General features: G+C 43.1%; 3 protein-coding genes across 4 annotated transcripts in view; 1 reads left to right on the top strand and 2 right to left on the bottom strand.

Moving 5' to 3' along the window:
- The window catches only part of OPN3 (opsin 3), a gene marked incomplete at its 3' end in the record, with an annotated part of 33,483 nt that extends 18,568 nt beyond the window's left edge, over positions 1-14,915 (bottom strand). Inside the window, exons 1-2 of one of the 2 annotated variants that reach the window (XM_081123837.1) lie at positions 14,430-14,915; positions 1,793-8,713 (exon numbers count right to left, since the gene is read on the bottom strand). In XM_081123837.1, the coding sequence (XP_080979963.1) occupies positions 8,685-8,713; positions 14,430-14,787 (387 nt within the window). In that variant the 5' untranslated portion in view covers positions 14,788-14,915. Of the gene's footprint in view, positions 1-1,792; positions 8,714-14,429 lie in introns of those variants that run through there. The other variant, XM_081123836.1, reaches the window with a different exon arrangement.
- CHML (CHM like Rab escort protein) lies at positions 1,793-8,379 on the bottom strand (the record flags this gene model as incomplete). The annotated part of the gene is made up of 1 exon (XM_081123834.1): positions 1,793-8,379. One exon carries the CDS (start codon positions 8,377-8,379, stop codon positions 6,424-6,426), a length of 1,956 nt encoding a protein of 651 aa, XP_080979960.1. The 3' UTR covers positions 1,793-6,423.
- Positions 14,916-20,755: 5,840 nt separating the features above from the next.
- The window catches only part of WDR64 (WD repeat domain 64), a gene marked incomplete at its 5' end in the record, with an annotated part of 54,984 nt that continues 51,190 nt past the window's right edge, over positions 20,756-24,549 (top strand). The window contains 2 exons of the mRNA XM_081124041.1: positions 20,756-20,900; positions 22,516-22,646. Coding sequence (XP_080980167.1) covers positions 20,756-20,900; positions 22,516-22,646 — 276 coding nt within the window. The remainder of the gene's footprint in view (positions 20,901-22,515; positions 22,647-24,549) is intronic.

Below are 24,549 nucleotides of genomic sequence, written 5' to 3'. Positions count from 1 at the left end.
GGTCACCTGTATGACCCAAACCAAACCCATTTGCTGTCTTCCAAACCCTTTCCCAATCTTGGTTAAATGTGTTACACTCATTCGAGTTTGCTTTGGTTTCAGGTGTGAGCTTAAATAATCAACTGCCTTCTCCCTCTCCCAACATATGTCCGCCCACTTTAATTACACAAGTTTTAATTTATAGGATGATTGTTTTATTTGTTGAAGAATAAATGTACTCAAAAATTCTAGAAGCCACCGCTTTTAAAATAGTGATTTATGTGATATGCATCTTTCTGTGTAATGAAGGCAAATCAGGATAGTTACATTTCAATTCTAATGAACGGATCCGAACTTACCAGGAGAACTAGTCCGGCCAAGTCTTAGCTGTAAAATGGGTATAAACATCTGCCCTTTCTTACCTTACACAGTTGTCCTGAGGGTCACATAAGAAAATGCAGTATGACGTCAGGAGAAAAGGCTGTATTCCTGCACGCTGTAGCAGAATAGCTGTCACAATATTCATGATGGAGCCCAATTCTTTCAATTGAACCTCTCAGCTTCTGTGGTGAGGCCTTAGGGAAGGCTGGAGGTATTGTGACCCCTGCTGTTGAAATGTGAATACATTGGGTTGTTGGTTAAAAAGTCAGTAAGAAGGATACTGGAAACAATGCCTTGTTATAATAAAAGTAAAAATACTAGGCTCAGAAATTTTCAGATCTTCAAAAAGGAAGCAACTGCTTCAATGCCACGAGCATATCTTCTATTTGTGCTGACAATAGGAAGGTAAACAAGAGTGATCCCAATCAGATTTCTTGGTCTTGGACCTTTCTTAAGGGCTTCTCTCTTTTTGGTCTCTTTCCACGTCCTGCTCCCTGGCTCGCAGTCTTTGGGCTCCTGGGGCCCTGTCTTGTGTACATTCACTCCTTCCCCCGGGCAAGACATAAAATTCTGGTTAATGTCAGAAACTTCATAATTAATTGATCATTAGCTGAAAGAGATTTCAGAAATTATTAACCAATCTACCATTTAACTTTTAAGCTACTTGTTTCCAGCTGTTTAATAAAAGGCTTTTTTTTGGGGGGGGGGAGTTTGTGGTAGTTATAATGGGGAGGGTGATGGGTGGAAAACATCTTGGTTCTCATTATGGTAAAAGCTATGTATGTCCACGAGAATGGTTCTCAGGTACAGAGGACCTGTCTTATTTTTCTATCTGTAATCCCTAGAATAATGCCAACGGATAACCCACAGTTGATGTCCAACGGATGCTTGTAGAATTGAGTCACCTTGATTTGGATCTCTCAGGCTGACAAGAGAGGTCAGCCAGTGTCCTCAGTCCCCTGAGATCTGTCCTCAGCACAGGTCTCCCAGAAAACACTCCTTAGACCCAGGCTTGGCCACTTGAAGGAACCCAAATCCAACCACCACTTCCCGGACCTCCAAGATGCCCACATGGAGTGTACTCTTGGATTTGGGAACATTAGCTAGTATGCAATGTCTTCATGCTGGTGTCCTGGAATGCATGAATACTATTTCTATATTTCCGCCTCTGGTTCTGAAGTTTCCATTAAAAAAAAAAAAAAAGTGCCACCACAAAATACCTCCTTATTTCTTAATGCTGGGTAACAGAAAATACACAAAAGATACAAAATCCATTCTGACCAAGAATGCTTCCCAGCAGTTGTAAAACTTTACATCAACATTTTTGGAGATTATCTTTTGAATTTAACATTTTAAAATATATATATTTTTTAACTTAAAGGAAAATTTTAGGCGTTTCCAAGGAATCAATAATTTCTCACCAATTCAGTACACCATTACACAATTAATCTTTTATTTTTCATTGCACACATCAGTATTTTACAGAAAAAAAAAATAACCTCTTATTGTTAAATTCCAATATTGTTTTCTTCTGATCCTTTTCAAGGTACATAAATATAATCAGTAAATATAATTTATGTTCTAACACTTTTGAGTCTCATTTAAACATTTTCCCATACAATTTTACATATATGAATATCATTTAATGGCTACATAACAGTTTTTGATAGCAATAGCAATACACAAAATTGTATTTAGACATTTCCCAATTACTTGGCTTTTTAAAAAACAACTTAAATGAATGGAAGTACTAGAAATACCTTTATGCAAGTAGTTTACATATGCTTCTCAAGTGAGTTAGATCTATCAAAAGAGAGACTGGTTATAGATCTCTTATATTTTTCTAAATAGTTCTCTTAAAAAAACTACTGATATAACAATGCTACTGATATTAGGAACATGCAGTTGAAACACTTGCTATAGCATGAACTAGGTCAAAGTTGTTTCAATTTGCATTTTTTTATATTAGGAGATCTGAATATCATCCTAAGAATTTACTTTTATTTGTATTTTCTCATTTGAATAAATTCTTTCAATAAATTTGCCTAGTAAAAAGTAGAAAACCTGATGGATTTGCACCTCCCTTTTAAAAGATATTAAGCACTTGATTCATATATAATGCACGTAGCTTTTTAAAATCCCATCTCTTCTTCAGTTTTCTTATTTAGTATATTTTCCATTTTGTTTTAGTTAATCTCATCTACCAGTCAATAATGATTTTCAGTGCAATAAAGTTTTTTTTTCTACTGTTATTGGGATGAGAATTGTAGTGCTTTTTTTTTACCTTGATACTTAACATTTTAATTCATCGGAATGAAGTTATTATATAATGTGGGTGTAATTTTTTTTTATACTGACATCCAGCTTGTCTTTCTACCGGCAGTCATGCATTTCTTTCTTTCCAATTGGCTTATTAGTCTGTTAAACTTTCTACTCAGTGCATAGTATATTTAGAAAGGTTGTTTAATAGCACATTTTAAGGATTTGAAGTATGACTCCCATTTTCCCCCTAAGTTTGCTTGTTTATTTTCCTACATAATTTATCACAATTCTGTCATATTATCTAAAGCATCCACTTGGAATGTTAAGTGGCAATGAGGTAAATCCTGCATCCTAACGTCACCTATTGCCTTTCCTTTTTTAGATATTTCATGTACATTAACTTAATCCTCAGAATAATTCTGTGAAGTATTACTTCTATTTTATAGATGCCGAAAGAGAAGCTAGGAGTGATTTTCCCAAGACCATACAACCGGTAATTAGTGAGGTGAGGACTCTAATTTTGGTTTTTGGACTCCCTATTTCCCTCCACCTGCTTCTATCTTTCTTAATTTATCCCAATAGAGTTGTATAACTTTCTTTAGATGGCTCATATATATTAATATCCAAACACTTTTTAAATTTTAGTTTGTCACTGTTGGAATCTAGAAATGAAATTCTTAAAGATTGTATATCCTGCGACTTCCTTAATTATAGTCTTTTATTGTCAGTTTATATATTATTGGGTTCACTAGTTACAAATCCATGTCATAGAAAATATTTTCTTTCCTTGACTTTCTCATTTTGTGAATGCGCATTAAGGTTTTATTACAAGCTCCTTCAACCACATATAAATAAAAACGGTGTCAAGACTGTTTGATTTCTGCTTGAGAAATATTTCATATGTATTTTCCCAATAGAAATGCTAGTTCTTGGTTTTAAGTAATTACTTATCACACTATGAGAAACCAACAAAAGCATTACCGGAGATAATTAAAACTAAGATGAATGATAAATGTTATTCAGATGTTTAAAGTAACCTGTATTTAACAGCTTGAATTTTTTACTATTTTGCCCTGTTGAACACTGGCCTTATAATCCTGAGTCATAGTGACTAGTTACAGGCATACCCCACAGATTTCGGTTATACAATAAAGCGAGTATAGTGATAAAGTGAAGTCACACGAATTTTTTTGTTTTCTGGTGCATGTAAGTTATGTTTACACTACACTGTAGTCTATTAAGTGTGCATAGCATGTCTACAGAAATATTTCATTGCTAAAAAATGCAGGTCATAATCTTTTTGCCGGTGGAGGGTCTTACTTTCAATTGGAAAAAAAAAAACCACAACCTCTAGAGAGCGCCATAAAGAGAAGCGCAATGAAATGAGGGATGCCTGCACTTTGTTATTACTTGGCAATATTTTGCATGTATTCAGAACGAAATCCTTTTCAAAATGCAAATATCAGCCTATGGTCTTTCAGGACACAGAGATATTTATTCTTTGAACATTTGAAAACTACACCAATAGGCCCATTAGGGTAGGTTTCCAACTCATCAGGAAATTACAGGTTATAACACTGCCTAGTTTTCCAAGGCTTTGTATTGGTTACTTCTCTCACTTCCAATTTATTTTACATCCAAGTAGAAAGTAGCATACTCATTTTGTTAGTTTTCAAAATCACCTTTATCTTGGATTTGTTTAACACTTTTTTCCTGTTTCGATTATGTTTGTCTCTGTCATCTTTTGGAATTCATTGTTCCTTTCCTCACATTCTTATAATATTTGTGTGGAAACCAAAATTTTTTCAAAAGGTCTGGATGACCTTCACCTCCATCTCATTTATCATCTTAAATACTTTTTCATTTTAATGACTAAGTTTTAGGTCTATTTCAGGCATTTTGGCTGGATTTAAACATTAGGATCCACCATTTGGATTTTTAATGGTGGACTTTTATTAATATTTTTAGATGGTTTTCGACATAGCAAAATACCATTTTATGACTTCTGAAGGTGTAAATTAGTTAAGTCTTTCTCCTTCCATTTTCCTCATACATGGGAGCAGCAAAGACTATTCAGAGCATTTTTTTGGCTGAGTACATCTGTATTGTTTTATGACACGATGTTCAGATCAAAAGATACGTTATTAAAAAGCACTATTTTGTCAAAACTTAGCCAAATTCTGTCTCAGTGAGGTCCACAGCTCTAAGCTAAATTTATTTTTAATTACTCCTAATCTTCCCGCCTTTCTGATTCAGTGATGAGCTTGGAGACCAATTCCTGTCTCCTTTTACTCACCAGCAAAACTAGGCTGACTTTCCTGAGCAGCACTCCTTCTACAGCGCCTGCGCTCTTCGAAGTTGACGTTCGTGGAAAGACTTTGAAATCACGAAAGCCTGGATCCCAATGCTGGCTCTTCCACACACCAGGCTCTGAGCAAATGAGGAATGAAATCTTGATTTCCTCTTTGAAAATGGATCCAATGACACCCGCCTCTCAGGGCTGAGCAGCCGTAATGAGAGAGCATGTAAATGCCCAGCACAGAGTAAAGGCTCATTTAACAGAAACTGTCCCTGCAGGGCTCTCTCCCTACAGGATTCCCATCCTCTGACTGAGGAATGCAATGGGACTAAAAGAGAGTTGACCTCTTCTGACAGCTCCACAGGCTTTCACCACTGGACTAACAGCTTTATGACTTCTGGTGGTTCTGGAAAAACATGTATTTCAACCTTCTAGATAGATCCCAGTCAAGAGGCAGAGCGATTATGAAGGCAGCTGGGGTGGGACACAACCCAAGGGACGTGGCAAATTCTTCTTACATTCGTTCCTGTCAGTTGCAGTTAGTGCTGCTAATTCCTGTGGTTGAAAGCTGGGCAAATCAACCCCAGGTTAAAATGGACACACAAGGTTTCTCCTTGGGAATTTCACAACAGTCATTCTGAAGTATCTGTTTCCTGGGGCAAGTTTATTTTTTCTTTTTGCCTGAGTTATTGGTCGGAAATTCTTCTCTTTTAGGTGCCAGAGCAGGGGTCTGCAGAAATTTTCTGAAGTATTAAATCAGAACTAATCTTATCCCCTAGATTTTCCGTGACTGAACCTCCTAGGAATGAGCTCTTTGACAAGTAACCGAACTCTCTGGCACTGTTTCTAATGTAGGAGATTGTGGTGGCAACCTTGCCTCCTGGGTTACAGGGGTCCAGTAGAATTCAACAGTAAGACATACTGTAAACATCAGACCTTCACAATAAAGGATCATGCAAAGCTAATCTTTTCATTAGACAAATGTATTTTATATTGGCACTTGTATTAATTGCTATTGCTACCATAAATATGTCTATATTATATACAAAAGACCCACATAATTTGTTGTGTGTATGTTTTACTCAGAGGTGCAAATTTAATAGCTGGAAAGTACAATACTCCTTAGACACTGTCATTGTAGAGAAAAAAATCTGAAGATCATCGGCAGATACAGTATTACCTTCCTTTAAGCAGAGTTGCTAATATGGAACCCTTACATATATACCCAATACTAAGCTAAAGCTAACCCTGTTTAAAATTCTGGTTCATGGAACATTCTGGAACAAACAAAAAACAGTCCAATAACTAAGAAATCCGTTAATGATAGGTTAACAAAGACACTCAATGACTGAATGTCTGAAACAGCATTAAAGTCAGCATCTGCACAGCACTCATCATACAAGCACTTCTCATTGCTCATCTAGGAAACTGTCCTTTAAATGAGATATTCTGATGCTAAGGGGAAGGCCCAAAGTAGCATTTCCAGTTTCCTTTTTTCCCCTCTAATTTTGAAGGTGCTTCTCTGGGCTTTCTAGGTTTTTGCTTCCTTCAGAGGACTCTGGTTTGGCCATTATGATAGTATTGGTTCCAGGAGCCTCTGGCTGCTTATCACCACCGTCAAAGATAATGTCTTCTGGGTTTGGAGGTGGGGGGCAGAAGTCTTCACCTGGAAGGATCTCGTGGAAAAGAGCTTCAGCTTGCTTGACCGCGTGCTCACTCCCCAGTTCACAGTCAGGCCCAGAACAGACATAGATGTTGGCAGGTAAGCCCTTATAGGAGCTCCTGCTGACCCCCGAGGAATCTCTCATGTTAAAATAAAGCGCCCACAAGAGTCTTGGCTTTGCAAGTTCTTCGTTACCTATTTCTGCCTCAGCATAAGGGATGAACAGTTTCTCCACCACCGGTTCTAAGTCTTCTCTTGCTGTTTTAGATGACAAACAGGTCAGATGTACCAGGTAGGTGCCTTTCATGCATGTCATGGTTGAGGAACATAACTCAGTAACCCGAACGGCGCTCGCTCCTGGTTCCGCTGGAGGCACTGTCAGAATGGAGATCTGCTGATCTGAATCTGCCTTTAGCACGGAATGATCTGTAATGAGCACTGCCCTGGAGACCTGCTTATACTGCGCATCTGAGCATGTGTCCTTGGGAAGGAAACTATCCTCCACAATAAAATGCTTAGCATTTATTCTCTGACCGAAGTGATCTATAATTGCTTTACATCTCCCAGATTCTTTGTCAACTACAAGGCATTGTACTTTATGGCGAAGGCAATAGATTCCACCAAAAACTGCACACATCCTGCAGAAACACTGGGGGATTTCTCCTTGGCCATACAAGGGAAACAAAAACGGAGTGTTGCCGTACCGCCCAAGACACTGGAGGAAGTGTTGTGTTGCTTTCAGGCCATCTATTGTGGAGCAGGACGACTCTGTCATTGCGATTGAGTGCAGGACAAAATGCTGGAGGTTGGGGGTTAGCTTTTTAGTTTTTAAGTACTCTGAAAAGGGACACTGCATAAAATCCTGGTACTCATCAGGATGTTGTTCGTAGTCTAAGCAAAATGTAAGAAACTTCATTAGCATTCTCTTTTCCACCATAGTGAGCTCTTTGCTATTAAAGACATCTGCTCTGGAACAAGGCACCTGCTCTACCTTCCCTTCTTGAAACGCAAGGATCCTAGTGACACTTTTAAATTCAGCATAACGACTAACGTTGGATTTGATTAAAAGATCAATTAGCGATCCTTGAGAATACAGAAGCTTTGATACCAAGTCAATATTAAACCTCCTGCCTTCTTTTACTATGTGAGGGTAAGTAATCCTATTTTTCTGTGGGTGAACAGTGTTGTCTTCTACCACAGGTTTGTTTTCATCTTTATCTCCATCTGAAACTGTGGGTATAGAAATAGTATCTCCACAATATTTTTCTTTCTCCTGAGTTTCCGCTATATCAGTTACTTCTGGTAAACTTTCTCCATCATGTGTTGGAGTGTCTTTGGCAGGCATTTCATGGCTAGTAACATATGAATGTGCTTCTTCAGGTAGGCATGCAGAATCCAGAGGTTTACTAGGGGTACTAGATGCTACCAAGGAAGGATTTTTCTGCAAAGCATCAATCTCTTCAATATTGTCATCCTCACTGGCATAACAGAACACTTCTGTGTGCTGTATGGTTTCATTCTTCCCACAAAGAGTGATGGCTTCTTCTGTCTCATGGATCAGGTCTTGCCATGCAGCAGTACTTTCATCCCCTGTGTCACTGTTTTGCTGACACTCCTTCAACCAGGAGAGCAATCCTGAAAAGGTGAAACTAGCCCAGTTTCCTCCATAGTAACTTCTCGAATCAACATGTAGAACTCTCTGACCACTTCTTGAACACGCAGCTGCAAGGATGGATTCAGGCAAACCTGTCCCTATAACAACCACATCAAACTCTGTAGGGAGACTGTCTGCCATCCTGGAAGGCAAAGTGTCTGGTGACAACTGCCAATGAAGGAAACGTGTATGAATCCAGGCTGAGGGCTCAGATGAGGTGTGAATGTGCTGTAATAAAATCTCTCCTTGTCATGTCCCAGGTCATCCCAGAAGCATCGAGGTTGCAGGTCCTAGCTGTAGTTACCCTTTTTTAGTGTTTTGTTTTTTTCTTATAGGTCAGCAGCATAAAGACATGATAAAGTACATCTAATCACATCTGAGAATACTAAAACAGGTGTGTGGCTTTCATTTCTGCATGTCATCTTAGCAGTACATGTCAAAATGCATCACATATGCATTTGTGACCGGAACTCTTCTGCGAAAGAAAATTCAAGAAATACAATTGTAAACAATATTAAGAGACAAGTAATTTCTTGCAACAGTAATTACAATCCATAGAAGCCTAACTTGTTATCAGGACAAGCCTCGACTAAACCAAGTCATTAAATACTTTCTCACATATTTTTTAATTTCTTAGAAATGAACAAGAGATACTTCCCCAAATCAGGCAATTCAATAATGAATGGATATAATGTCCCACAAAAATAAAGAATACAATTCTGTAACTCCTGCTTTTAAGAAAACTAGTATTTGAATAAAACTGTACATGACTGTGAGCTTAGACTCTAAGAAATGTGTGGTTCCACTGTGCTTGTGGAAACAGACTACACACAATGAGCACATTGTCATGATGAGGAATATCCCAGGCCCAATACAGTCTGTGGGTGATTCTAGGACAGCTGCATAGAAGACTTTTCCATACCCCATCCACCCTCAGGATCTTGTGGTGGAACCATGAGACTACTTCAACTGAATTAACCAGATTACAAAAACATTGATTCAGTAAAACAAGTGGCATTTTAAAATATTTAAGTGTATAAAAGGTCTACTGAAGGGAAAGCGTATTTCTAACAAGTCTTCATATGAATGTACATATGTGTGTTGTGTTTTTTAGGTGTAAGTTAAGAGAAATTCCTGGGTTCATATGTTAACATATCTTAACATAAATAACACCTACTTCTAACATTTGAATAAGGGTGACTTACATTTTGCCAGATCCTGGCTCTGTGATCCTGAACCTTGGTCTTCCGAGATAAAGGTTTAAATATCCTCTGTCTATACATTAACATGTTGTTTGTTGTTTCTGAATGGCTAGGAAGTGGTAGCTTTGGGCATAACACTGGTTATATTCCATGTGGAGAACACCTGGGTGGCCCCACGTGTGGCCAGAGGTAGGGGCAGCCACGAGGGTGAAAGGTATACTCACCTGGAAGTCTTCAGGCTAAAGAATGACACATGCTAGGGGGACTTGGTATCATCCATCATTGCACAGCAAGAGTGAGAGCTCTCTGAGCTCTGATTTTCCCCAATATTAAACTTACTAAAATCTAGAGCAGTTCAAACTGCTAGCACAAACCTGCCCAGGGTGAGATGACTAATTATCTAGGCCATCTGGAAAACAAGTCATTCCATCAGAATTTCAATTGACTAGTTCACTGAACTGACTGGTTAGTTTCAGCGGCATAGCTGTCTTAACAGTCTTGTCTAGTCAAAGCCTCTGCCTCCGAGTGTTAGGGACTCCGCTTGTGACATTCCCTGAGAAACCAGGAATTAAGCACAGAAGGGAGTGCTTGCCTGACCCTTTCATATATGCATATGTGTGTCTCGATTATTTATTCCGCCTTTTTCCTGTAGGGCGTGCAAAAGACAAACCCCATGAGAGTCTATGAAGAAATATAAGCACACACCGTGAAAAAGGGATAGGGCTGAGGGTGGGAGCAAGAGAAGACGACACTAGCCCTAAGTGCTAAAACCAGGCACCTTCTAACCTGCGACTGTCAAACGTGCCCTCAAAATACACGGCACGTAGAAAAGACAACATTAAAGATGATTTAGTTCAATTATCCCACAATAGAGGTATTATGATGGCTGAAGCGATTAAGTGAAGGCAAAGTGCACACCGTGGGTTAGCCACAGGGTCAAGAGCGGGACCCACGCTCAGGCCATCAGGCCAGTGGTCTTTCCACATGACAGAGCCTCTAAAAGCAAGCAACCACGTTAGGCATTTTCCATTTCCTCCCCTTCAGTGCTCCCTGGTTGGTCAGTCCTTGCCCAGGGATGACAAAGGAAAAAGCAACTTCCCTTTCCCCATCTTTAGCTCTTATCTAGAAGCACAATCCTTAGAACTGACGCCAGGCAGAGAAATTCTTAATCTTTGCTAAGAATTTTTAAAGTCCCATTCTAACCCTACTACTGACTTTGTCTCCCAGGGCTTAAACAAGTCTTAACCTCTTACCCCAGAGTTTCCACCTCTAATTCACAAGCAGATAGCAGCGGGTGAAAACACTAATTAACTGCCCAGAGAGATAAAGCCGTCACTGGGAAAAAATACCATGTGGTGAACGTTTCTAGCAGCCTTGGAATAGCCCTTCTGATTGGGATGGGATCCCAGGAGGGACCAAGAGTGAAAAGGGACAGCAGAGAGGAGAAAGGGAAGGGTGGAGTCGCAGAGGGAAGATGTGAGGAAGAGGCTGGATGGTGGTCCTAATAAAAGGAACTGAAGCCCCTGCTGAGTTGCTCAGTTGGCTGGAACACTGTCCTGTACACCAAAAGGGTTTTGCATTTGGTCCTGGGTCAGGGCAAATACCGGAAGCAACTGATCAATGTTTCTCTCTCTCTCTCCCACTTCCCTTCCTCTCTCTTTAGAATCAATAAACATATCCTCAGATGAGGTTTAAAAAAAAAAGAACTCAATAAACCCTTGTTTCCAAACTCCCAGGCTCAGAGTCAGCATAGAAATAGAATTTCCTAGCACAGAAAAGGCCCTTCTTAGAAGTAAGAACTTTCGGGTCTGTGACCAAACACCCATTGCTCGTTCTAGGGAGCATAACTGATGATGCTCTAGGCTTGAGCTTGAATCACTCACGTTGAAGCTTAGCCCTGCCTAAAAAAAAAAAAAATAAAGTAAAATAAAAATTGCCTGATCAGTATTTTAAATAAACACAAGGATTGCAATCACATAGCCACCTATCCCACCACCTACATACACTTACTGCCCTCCCAAGTTTCAACTCTGTACAGATGAAATTTTCAGATTAATGTTTATTGGGGAGGGAAAAGGCATTATTATTAGAATAATGGAATCGCTGAAAAAAATCAAACGACAAGGGTGCTGAGATTCAATGATGACAGGACAGTTTCTTCAATAAATGGTGCTGGGAAAACTGGATAGACACATGCAAAAAAAATGAAGTTGGACCCTTCCTGTACACCATATATATATATAAATTAATTCAAAATGGTTCAAACCTATGCTACAAAGTGTGGATCTGTCTTTATCAAAGTATACCAATACTTCCCTGGAGTAGAAACCTCTATAAAATTTATAAGACAAAGAATTTATGCATTTTTAATTGAGCTAAGTAATGCAGAATTGCCCTCCAAAAAAACCCCCTCATATTGTATTAAGTTGCATTCTTATTAACAGAGCTGGAAAGAACCTTACTTTCCCCCATCTTTGCCAGGACAATTTTCCCCCCAGCCTGACAGATACAAAACGGCATCTGAAAAAAAAAAAAAAGAAAATTGTTCTCATTGCTGTTCTAACTTGCATTTTCCCTGATTCCCTTCTGAGCCTGAGTAATCTTTTTACATTTATTAGCTACTTGTATTTCTTCTCTGAATTACCTGTCATATAATTTGTTCAGCTTCTCACTGGACTGGATGGCTTTATGCATTGGTCTGTAGAGACTGTGCGTGCACCAGACATTAGGACCCTGTTAAGCGTGTATTATAAATACTTTATCCCAATCTGTCATTTGTCTTTTAACCGTCTCTCATTCTGCAGAAGCTTTTATTTCTAGGTACTCAAATCGGTCATTTGCTTTCCTTTTAAAAAATTCTTTTGAGTTTTTTTTTCAATTGTTAGGACTTTATATATTACATTAAACTTTTAATCTATCTTGTGTTTCTCTTTGTATGCAGGGTGAGATAAATTACTTTATTTCAAATAACCAGTTAATTGTCCAAAAGCCATGTCTTTAATAATTTTGTCTTTCCTCCAACTAATCTGAAATGCCATCTTTGTAACATACCAGATCCTCATTTCTGCATGGATTTGGTTCATAATTCTCCTTCTAGCATCATACCATTTTAGTTACTAAAGAGTTGCAATATAATATATTTTGCTGTGTGATAATGCAAATATTTTCTCCTCACTTTTTAAAACTTTTTCTTAACCATTCTTTCATTTTTCAACTTTCCCAATAAACTTAAGAATGAATTTTCCATTTAAAAACAACAACAACAACAAAAACACCTGCCAAAATAAAACAGTAATAAAATATCAATGGATTTCAGGATTTTTTTAAAAGGAACTTTAACACCTGAAAAATACATATTTTTCAAATTGTTCCTGGAGCGCACACACACAAAGATCATTTCTCTCCCAAGCTTAGAAAATCACATCTTCAATGATATGCGGAGTGGATCACCCTTTCAAAAGGTCAAGCCCCAGTGGGACTTGAAGCTTCCATGAGGATTAGGAGTATTTTTTGAAATAAATGTTCACTAACAAACGAGTCCTACTTTAATGAAACCGACTGCTGCACAGCTAGCTTTCTGGTCACCTGGGCTGGGGTTCCCCAGCCATCTGTGAGCTCCTTAGGCTTTGGTGCTGGGGTGTCTAAGGAGGGAATTACAGTAAGAAGAGCTCACAGGGCACACGCGGGTTTGCATCCCCGGGGCCTGAAGGAAAGATCTCGCCGCCAGCGTTCCCAATGGCTAATGCCCATTCTTGTTCAAACCACACGTTGCTATTCTGGGAGGCTTCTGCCCTCCGACTTTCTCGAGGTCCCCTTCGTTCCTGAATCTGACTCTAGAGTCCCTCGTTTCTTCCCTCAAAGTGTAAAGGGCGCCGTTCCGTGCCTGCTGGATGACACCGGGCAGGAGGCGAAAACAGAAATGCGGTGAGCGGACAGCGGCGGGGCGGAGCCGCGGAGACGCCGGGGCTGACGGTGGGCGGGGCGTAGGGGCCACGGGACGGCGGAGGCGGGCGTGGGGCGGGCAGAGCCGGAGGAGGGAGCAAGGGGCGCCCGGCTGCCTGGGTCCCGGAGCCGGAGGGGAGGGCAGGGCAGGGGAGGGCGGGGCAGGGTGAGGGGAAGGGAGGGGAGGGAGGGGAGGGGAAGGGAGGGGAGAGGAGGGGAGGGGAAGGGAGGGCAGGGGAGGGTGAGGGGAGGGCAGGGTGAGGGGAGGGGAGGGCAGGGTGAGGGGAACGGAGGGGAGGGAGGGGAGGGGAAGGGAGGGCAGGGGAGGGTGAGGGGAGGGCAGGGCAGGGGAGGGCGGGGCAGGGTGAGGGGAAGGGAGGGGAGGGAGGGGAGGGGAAGGGAGGGCAGGGGAGGGTGAGGGGAGGGCAGGGCAGGGGAGGGCGGGGCAGGGTGAGGGGAAGGGAGGGGAGGGAGGGGAGAGGAGGGGAGGGGAAGGGAGGGCAGGGGAGGGTGAGGGGAGGGCAGGGTGAGGGGAGGGGAGGGCAGGGGAGGGGAAAGGAGGGCAGAGGAGGGGAGAGGGGAGGGGAAGGGAGGGCAGGGCAGGGGAGAGGAGGGGAGGGGAGGGGAGAGGAGGGGAGGGGAAGGGAGGGCAGAGGAGAGGAGGGCAGGGCAGAGGAGGGGAGGGCAGAGGAGGGGAGGGCAGAGGAGGGGGAGGAGAGGAGGGGAGGGGAGGGGAGAGGAGGGCAGGGCAGAGGAGGGAGAGGAGGGGAGGGGAGGGGAGAGGAGGGCAGGGGAGAGGAGGGCAGGGCAGAGGAGGGGAGAGGAGGGGAGGGCAGAGGAGGGGGAGGAGAGGAAGGGAGGGGAGGGGAGGGCAGGGGAGGGGACGGCAGGGCGGGCTGGAGAGTTGCAGCTCGGAGGCCGAGGGCGACGGGGCCGAGGGCTACGGGGGGGCGGTGGGCTGGGGGGCGAGGCGGCACCGACACGGAGGCAGTGCAGGGAGGGGGATGCAGAGGAGGGGAGGGCGCTCCTCCTCCCGGCCCAACTCACCGAAGAGGCTGCTGCTGAACCCGTCCCACACGCAGCCCGCGCCGCCCCAGACCCAGCCGCTCCGCAGGCAGGACCCGACGGCCAAGCTGCCCCCGAAGAGGGCCGCCAGCAGGTCGCTGAGGCTGAGGCTGACCAGGAGGAGGTGGGTGGGGCAGCGGAGCTGCCGGGCCTTGTAGTAGAGGACGAGCACCAGCAGGTTGCTGCCCACGCCCAGCAGCGCGACCGAGCCGAGCAGCAGCGCCAGGCGCCCGTAGGTGCTCGGGCTGAAGGGCGGCGCGGGGCTCAGCGTCCCCGCCGGCTCCGGACCCTCGGCGCCCTCCCAGGAGCCCCGATCGCCACTGCGGTTCCCCGAGTACATGGCCCGGCGCCCGCGGGAGGCGCTCAGCGGTCGGCGTGGCCCGCGGCGAGATCTCCACCTGCTGGAACCCGGGACCCGCCGCAAGCTTTGGCCATTGTGCCCGCTGGCCCGCCTCTTCCGCCCGGCGCGCCCTCCCGGCCACGCCCTCCCGCGGCGCGTTCCCGCCTCCCCGCGCCTCGTAGCCACGCCCCTCTCCGCGCCCTCGTAGCCACGCCCTCCCGGCGCCCCTCGGAGCCACGCCCCCGGCGCTCTCGGAGCCCCGCCTCCAGGCCCGGCTGCCACGCTCTCCCGGTCCCAACGGTGGCCAGGTCCCCCCGCCCCCCAGCGCGCTCCCGGGAGGGTGAAGCCGCCGGGACCGCCTCCCACGCCCTGCCTCCCCTCCCGGCCCGCAGGCGCCCCGTGCGTGCACTCACCCCCTCGCGAATTCACACTCAGTCTTAAGCGTGGACTGGGGCCTGCGCCTCCCCTGTGCCAAGCGCGGGGCTGGGTGAGGGCCTCCGCCCGGGCGTGTCGCCTGCCCGGGGAGCTCGCCTGCAGCGCTGTCGCCGAGTCACCGGTCAGGGCAGCCCCAGGCTGGACCCCGGGCTGCTAAGCTGCGTTTCCTGGCGCTGCGGTGGATGCGCCCTGGTAGTGGGGACTGCCCAGCCCCCCAGCTTCAGCCCACTCCTAGCAGCCATGGAGAGGTAGGTAGGTGCTCTCTTTAGAGCAGCACGCGTTTTCCACTTGGCCTTTCCCCAGCAGCGATGAAAATAGAGTACAAGTCAAATACAGAGTGTGGACGTGATCACACTGCAGGGACAGTGCCTGGGCCGCTGCCTTGTCGGTCCCTAACAGGGGGACCCCAGTCCTGAGCCCCACCTGCAGGCCGCCCTGGGCGCTGGTGACCATCACAGTGCTTGGGGAAGGACCAAGGAGGTGCCCTCCCTGAGGATGAGGGCATTTACCCCTCCCACCTCTGTTTAAAAGACCTGTGATGAACCCCCGCCCCCCCAATTCCCTGGAGATAAAACCTAATCTTCAAGGAATAGTCCGCTCCCCACCCTGGTGCATGGAGCAATAGGTGAGGAGCAGTGGGCTCTGCCCTCAAAACCTTCATTTCAGTCTTTCCAGCTTGGATTTGTCAGCTATGAGACTGTCTGACGCAACCACCTGTTTAAAAAGCTCATTCAATTTTATATTTTAGATTTATACGACCACTTAACAAGTGCTGTATGTTTAACGCCCACTGCGTTTTCCACATGGTGTCTAGTCTACAATAAGTTTTCAATAAATATTAGTTGAGTGAATGAATAAAGAAGGACTCACTGTACTTTTTCCTAAAATATTCATTCATTCATTCATTCATTCATTCATTCATTCATTCTTTGGTGCTGAGTCCCTGCCCTTATAAAGCTTAAATTGTGATGATGTTGGGAGAGCAGGTGAGGTGGTTATTTTGTACAGGGTGTCACGAATAACCTCACTGCTGGTACTGGGGCCGGACTGTGCTTGGCATGTTGGAGAAAAACGAAGGAAACCAATGTAGCTGGAGCAGAATGAGAATTGAGAAATGGGGGCGGAGAGGTGGGTGACTAGTGATTGGCCAGATCATGCAGGGCCTTGGGCATTTTAATAAAAGGACTTTGGCTTCTACTCTATCAGAGTGAAGTCCAGCGCAACCACCCTGTGAGAGTAATAGCAGTGAAAGAAAAGGGAATAAGGTATTTTGGGCAAATGCATAAGAATTTTGACATCTAGGGTGACTTGTGAGTTCTCTAGAGGACCTGAAGTCCCTGGGGATCGTTCTCACAAAACTCCCTTGAGAGGGGCGATGCCTTTGTCAGCTGGCTGCTTGGGTCTCCTTTCACACCCTGGTTAGGGTCCCTTTAGACCTTACAGGCCCATCTCCAGTTGTGTCCCTCCCAGGATGACCCAGTTTGGCTCCTCTACTCAGAGTCTAGCATCTGGCTCTCTGGAAATATGTACACAGCCCTGCTCCATCAAATTCTGGACATGGTCTGCTGTGGAGAACTGGCCAGCCCAGTCTTTCCCCTTCGGTCCCCACTGGGTGGAAATAAGTGGAAAAATCATCACACCTTGACTACTCTGGAAATTTCTCTTTAAGGAAGTCTTCCCTAAGGGTCTCCTCAACCTACTAAGGAACCTGCCTTAAGTAGTTAGGGAAGAATAAGCAGTCACTTTCTAGAAGGAGCTGGTCCATGAAGCTTTTTTATATATATAATCTCTACTTTGATATCCATTATAGTGAAATTTTGGTACACTGGGGTCAAGGAGAGCATTTACAGGCTTCCTGACTGGGTGTGGGGGGAGATTTAAAAAATTAAAACAAATTATGTTCAAAGGATAAGAGGTCAGAATAGCTTATAATCAGCAAGAGAAGTTGATTAAAATAGACTTCTTTAACAGCAACCCTAGAAGACCTTCAAAATATTGAAAGAAAGCAAATTCCATCATAGAATTCTACACCCAACCAAACATCAATCAAATTGCAAGAGGAGATTAGGGATATTTCCTGACATGCAAGGAATCAAAAATTTATCTTCCAGATACTATTTTTGATGTGAGTCACCAAAATGAGGGAATAAACTATGGAAAAGAAAGACATAGAATAGAAGAGAGAAGACAAGGGCATTCCCAAAATGACTGCAAAGAAAGATAACAGTGTGACAGCAATGTGATGCCGTGACGTTATAGAAGGCATCGATCGGCCCGGGCTACAGGAATGTGACTTGAGAGACACGTGGAGGAGTGTTATCAAGATGCCTTTTGCTCTTGTATCATGTTTTTATCCTGAAAATGCCTGCGTCAGCATGGCCCAGATTCTTCCCAGAACTTGGTCAGCCAGTGTCCTTCCCATTGAAACTTCTGCCCCCTCTCTTTGGTCACATGCATCAACTCAGAATCCTCATTTCAGCCCAGAGAAGGCCTGAGAACTGGAGTTGGCCTTGGTGAACTCAGGCAGAAAATGCAGAGCTACCTATTCTCCTGATCGGGTTTCTACCAGATGGCCGGTGCCTGGGCCATGTCTGTGACCTAACCACAGGCCTGAGTCATGGCCCTTCCCTCTGACTTCCACCCACTGCTCTAACGAGACTCATAGAAGCTGAAGCCATAGTTGCTCAGGGAAACCATTCCACCTATTTTTTTCCTACAGCCTTTCTCCAATAGGGGTAATGCTACTTTACCTTACACAGCTAGGGGTGTGATTGCTTGTGAATTTTTAAAAAAATTTTTTAATCTTCACCCGAGGATATTTTTTCCATTGCTTTTCAGAGAGAGTAGGAGAGAGAGAAACATTGATGTGAGAGAGACACACCAATTGGTTGCCTTCTGCACAGTCCCTGATGGGTGCCGGGAATTGAACCTGCAACCAAGGTACATGCCCTTGGTCAGAATCAAACCCGAGACCCTTCAGTCCGCGGGCCCACGTTCTAACCTTTGAGCCAAACCGGCTAGGTCTGCTTCTGAATTTTTATGTCAGTCACCTTTTACAATCACTTATATGTGAAAAGTAATTAATAAAATAATAAAATATTTGATTAAGGAAAAGAAGAAAAATTACACTTATAAAGGACTTTAGAATCATGGGTCCAGCTTTATAAAATAATACATTAATATTTACACAATGTGCATGCTTCTGTTGAAACTGCATACAGTTATGAAAGTATGTGACCTGGGCCTAGAAGGAGGAATTCGAAAATCAATAGTTTTGTAAGAATGGTAGGAACATTGGTGATTGCTTTTAATGTTCTTTAAATTTGTAGTTATATCATTTTTGCAATTGAGAAAATCGTACAAATGCATCCTGTTGCTCCATAAAGAGCCATAATAGCTGTGAATTGTGCCAGCATTCACTCTTAAGCTGTTCCCCAAAGCAGTGCCATAATATGCATTTATACCTACTGTCTCCACGTCCCCTCCTCCCACTCTCTCTTTAATCCACTGTACCACTAAGGTAGCTTTTCTCAAGATCTCCATAATCCACATTTCAATGCTTAATTTTCAGTCCTCATTTTATGTGCTTTATCAGCACTATTTGGCACAGTTTACCACTCCTTTGTATTTGAATGCTTATCTGTAAATATTTCGGAACAGTATGCAGCTCTAAAACAGAATGTCACATAAATAGCAATATGACATAAATTATAGTACTCACATCTAAAATAATAAACAGTAATTTCTCAGTATCATCAAATATCTAGTTGGAGCTCCAATTTCCACTTGTCTCATAAATGTAATTATTTTTCAGTTTGGTTGAGTCAGGATCAAAATAAAGTTTATACATAATGATTGATTGGTGTGCCTTTAAAGTTCTCTTAAATCTGTCTGTCCCATTCCTTTTTTCTTCTTATGCAATTTCTTTTTCCCCCCCAGTACATTTTTAAATGATTTGAGAGAGAGAGAGAAAAGCATCCATGAGAGAGAGAAACATCGATCAGCTGCCTCCCGTGGCTGTTGTAGGCACCCTGACAACCTGGGCGTGTGCCCTGATTAGGAATCAAACCTGTGACCCTTTGGTGCACAGGACGATGCCCAGCCAACTGAACCACACCAGCCAGAACATTATGCAATTTCTTTGTTGAATAAATGGAATGGTCCCTCCAAGGCCCCCTTTCTTTTTAAAATACTCTCTTCTCTTGGCTTCTGAGATACAGCTTTCTCTTGGGTCCTCCTACCTCACTGGCCACACCTCTTAGTCTCTGTCACTGGTGCTCCTGGATCACTCTGACCTGAACACTGATATGTTCAGGGTTCGGTCCTCAGCTTTCTTCCTTCCTCATCTGCATTGATCCCAGGTAACCTCACCTAGTCGAATGGCTTTAAATGTCATCTAAGCGGTGATGACGCTCAAGCTCTCTTCCATCTGCTTACTTAACATCTACAATTGCTTATCTAACAGACATCTCCCACTTAACATCTCCCAAATTAAACTCTTAATTGTCCCCCCAAATCTGCTCCTCCCACCAGCTTTCTTCCCCAAAGTAAATGAATGACAACTCCATCTTTTCAGTTTCTTTTTAGGTTTTTTTTTTAGTATTTCTTTATTGATTTCAGAGAGGAAGGGGGAGGGAGAGACAGAAACATCAGTGATGAGAGAGTCATTGATGGGCTGCCCCCTGCAATACCTAAAGAAATAAGAGTCATTTTATTCTTCATGACCTCTAAAAATATCTCCATTTGTGATAGAAAGGACAGATGCTGAAATAACATTTTTAAAAATATGTGTTTTTTTCATGAATTTTTAGAAAGAGTGGAAGGGAGGGGGGAGAGAGAGAAATATCAATGTGCATCGTTTTCCGTAAGCACCCCGGCAGGGGATCGAACCCGAAACCTGGGTATGTGCCCTGACTGGGAATGGAACCGGTGACCATGCAGTGCATGGGACAGCGCTCAACCAACTGAGCCACACCAGCCAGGGCTGAAATAACATCTTCATCTTTAGAAGTTCATGCTTTCGTACCCGGTGCAGCTGCAAGAGTGTTACTCTCCACGGTGTCTGCAGGAGGAAGGCAGAGGATTTGAGAGCCGATAGAGGAGGGAGAAAGTCATGCCCAGTTTCCTTTCTTGGTCTTCACCCCTTCTTCCTTCTCTGGCAGTGTACACACCACGCACACACAATTTGTGGAAAAATAGATCTCAACCTCCTCCTTACAAAGGAAGGAGCATATTACAGAGATATTGTGATGCAACGGGTGCCCTATGAAGAACACTGGTAACATTGTGAGGTCAGAATTTTACTGAAATGTTTGCCTGTGTCACATGCCTTAGACCTCTCGGGCTCCTCCCTGCCAACATCCTAGCGGCAGCTTGTACTCCTGCCCACAGAATGGGACTTGACAATCAAAGGAATGGGACCCAGGGCGGCACTCGAGACAGCAGGAAAGAAATGTAACAACTGGGAGGTTTTCCAAGTTGGCAAATTTGCTTTCTTTTCCCTGTACAGAAATAAAAGATTCCCTGCGTCCCGATGGATGCCAGTGAGGACAAGCATGTCAATGCTGCACTTCAGATGAACAATTTCAAGGCAGCCCTAAATGGGTTTGAAAAACTGGTTGAACATACAGCGGCCCAGAAAAGAGATGAAAGAGCAGGCTTGTTTGTCCAAAAAGCGGGTAAGGACAGTGACTGTTGGGTCTGTTGATTACAACCAGAAAATGTTTTAAGCCACCAGAGAGAAGTAACACAGCTTAATAGCAAAGGCACTTAATAGGGGGCCTGAGTCCTCCCTGAAAGAGCTAAGTGGTCTTGGGGATGTTTTTCCCCCTTGTCTGAACCTTAATTGCCTCTCCTTCCAGAAATCTCTCCTTTCTGTGTCTCTCATCAGACCATTCTCTTATTTTTCCCCCTTTTCAGTCTTTGCTTCCCTTTTCTTGAGCTTTGCCTGTGTTCTCTCAGTCTTATAGTGTAGACATCATCTACCTACCTGGTCTCCTAAGCTAGGTGTCTCGGTAAAACCTTGGACTATTTCATGGTATCTCACTTGGGTTATTACAACAGCCTCTCAATATAACAGTCTCCTCTCCAAGAGTTCATTCCTTCCTCTCTATTTCTGCTGAGAGTGTTTCCTTTAAAAATGTTTTAAATGGCCACATTTTCGTCTTATTAGTTCACCTCTAAAATTCATATACATTAACTTGGCATCCAGGGCTATTCAATCATGCTTCAACCTACCTTTCCAGCCTCAGTTCCTAGCTGATTCCTTCTTGTTTCTCAGGTCTTAGTTTAATTCCCCCCCACCGGGTCTTTAGGAAGGGCTTCCCCTCCACCCACCCCCACTATCTGATGCTCTCACCACTGCATATCACAGATCCCTCTTGGTTTCCTTCCTAGCATTTATCTCACTCTACACGTAATGAGTTTTACTTTGTCACTAAGGTATGGCATACATACAGTGAAGCCCATAAAATGTACTAATCAGAAGTACATAGCTCAATAAATTTTTGAACATTGGTAAAAAAAACCTGTAGCTACCAACCAGGTCAAGACAAAGAACATTTACAGCATCCCAGAAAGTTCCTTCATGCCCTTCTCAACTTGATACAGAGAGCCACTAATCTAATGTCTATCTCTAGCAGTCTGTAGATATTTATTTCATTGTTCCCCTGTTAATGTTGTTTCTCACACTAGAATGTAAATTTCCCAAAAGAGGGATCTTGTCTGTCTAGGTTTCCATTCTAAGTCCAGCATCTAGCTCAGTTCTGACACATAACAGATGCTTAGTACATTTTTGTGTCAAACTCCTTCTTGTCCTTAGACTCAATAGTCATACTCCAGTGAATCACCAAATTTGGCAAAATCCATATTTAAGAAATGGGTGTTTGTGTGCTTTGTGTGTTTGCGTGTTTACAGTGTCAGCGAACCAATGAAGAACTGCTCTTTGCTCACTCCAGCAGAGATTCCTGGTTGGTAAAACTTTTAACAAGAAAGAAGTAACTCACTTTCTTCTTTCTGTTCCTGAACAAAACTCCTAAAATAGTTGCAACAAAAGCTACGGAGGAGGTGCTAAACACCAAAGTAAAATACAGTATTTTCTTCTGACTACGTAATACTTTAGCCAAGTCCCCAGTTATATTTCCAGTGGGGAAAAAAAATCTTTAAAGTGCAGAAGAATCTGGCTCCTGTAGGCTGAAATAATGGAATAGGTTAGCAAATAATAAAGACAGCTGCAAAATGCAATATAGTTGTTGCGATTTGATGACGATGCTTTTCCCCTTTGTTGCAATGCAGACATGATTGATTATGAGAAGTTTTATGCAGCAGTGCAGGCCCTCTTTGGTCCAGAGGTGAAGAACCAAGACGTGAAATGCTTCTACAGGAAACTCTGCAACAACCCTGACGCGTCTACAGACTGGTGTGAGGTGGTCGCTGTTCATGTATTATTTTTCTTTGTTTAGAATAAATAATTAATTCAAAGTGTTACTCCCACAGAGGATGAACGCGCGTGATGGTAGGTTTAAATGCCTACACCAGTACAGAGGTGACAACTGCCCATAACGAAAAGTGGGTATACCAGATGGACGGTTAACTGTATCATTAATGAGTAACCCTTAAATATTTCTAGACCAAGTTGCCCATTGGAAGAACTATACATGCTATTAACAACCAAGATGTTAATGGTCTTCTTTACATTCTAAATGAAATATTCCTTTTCAGTGGTGTCAATGTATATAAATTCCAGTGTATCCAAATTCTGGATGTAAAAGAAGAAAAGGTTATGGTTGGCTGCCTCTTCCATTTCCTGAGTCCTTTTGTGACTGGCACAGTGATGACTCCTAAGATATCATCCTGGTGTTCTTGGGAGAACTCGAGAAGCATGTCTGCTGGTTAAGTGGACTATGGAAATGGGGAGAAAGTGCCTCTGATCCTCGTTTAAACTCACAGAAGATGACACTCTGTAGCTTTATTTATAAACTAGATTCTAATTCTAAAAGGATTTGCAGTAGCTTACAATTTAAAAAATTGCACAGTGCATGCATAGTAATTAAAATGATTTTTAAAATCATCTGGCTCGCTCTTAAAATTCAGGAGTACAGTAGATAAGAGAAAAAGCAGGGATTTAAGAAATTTGACTATAACATTCATTTAGTAAGTTGGTAGATATGTATAAACAGAACTTTGAACCCAAGACAGAATTCAAAGACAATAAACATGCAACAATCAATAACTTTCACAAACAACAATCAATAACTCCCCCTTCCCATACACATCACTAATAGGGAAAAAAAAAAGTTTCCATTCACAAGAGCGATAAATAGCAAAAAATATGGGATAAATCTTTTAAGGAACATGCAAGACTATGACACTGGACTGAAGGACAACACTCAACAAAGAGAAGATCTGGAAAATTACCGAGACTCAATTTTGTAAAGATCCCAACTGTCTCCAAATTCACTTAAAAATTTAATAGAATTTCAATAAAACAGATTTTTAGAATTAATGCAGTTATAACTAATAGAGATACTACAAAACATCAGTAATTGAATTTCAGTACATCCTATGTCTTTTCGATAATTCTTACGAATATTTTTGGTTGCCTGTAGAAATTGAAAACCATTCTCACGAACTTCTGGTGAGTTCCCACAAAGCCCTGGACACCTACAGAGCACCATGAGGATTCTACTGTGGAGCATATTTCTAAAGCATGTTCATTTTTGCAAGACGTGAAAATTAAAACTATGATTTTCACTTAGATCTTTGCTTGACTGTAACATTACAAGTGAAAAATATGAAAGCACAATATATATGAAAACATATAACCCAGATGAAGATAGAAGTGGAAAGGGGCTCCTGGAGTACCAGGTTCATGCATCAAAGATAATGGATTCTGGCCCGGTAGGAGTGGCTCAGTTTGTTGAGCGTTGTCCTGTGTTCCGGAAGGTTGCCGGTTCAATTACCGATAAGGGCACATACTGGGTTTCAGGTTCGATCCCCAGTTGGGGCACCTACAGAAGGCAACCAATCAATGTTTCTCTCTCTCAACAGTGTTTCTCTCTGTCTCTGTCTCTCTCTCTCCCTCCCCCTCTCTAAGCATGTGCTTCGGTGAGAATTAAAAAAAAACCCACCCAAAATATAATGAATTCTGATTGTTATGCTGACTACTTTTTCATGTCCTGTTCTTTCCTTCTTTCTTTCATGACATTATCCTGTTACATTTCTTGGGTTCCTGTAAATCATATGTGAGTTTCATAGAAAAACTGAGGCTGAATGTCGGACACCCTGTATGTATTTGAAGAATAACTTGAAGTTTGAAAAAATGGTGCA

The sequence above is a fragment of the Miniopterus schreibersii genome (assembly GCF_964146895.1).
Source record: "Miniopterus schreibersii genome assembly, chromosome: 21".
NCBI classification, from domain to species: domain Eukaryota; kingdom Metazoa; phylum Chordata; class Mammalia; order Chiroptera; family Miniopteridae; genus Miniopterus; species Miniopterus schreibersii.
This window is presented reverse-complemented; position numbering and strand designations above follow the sequence as displayed.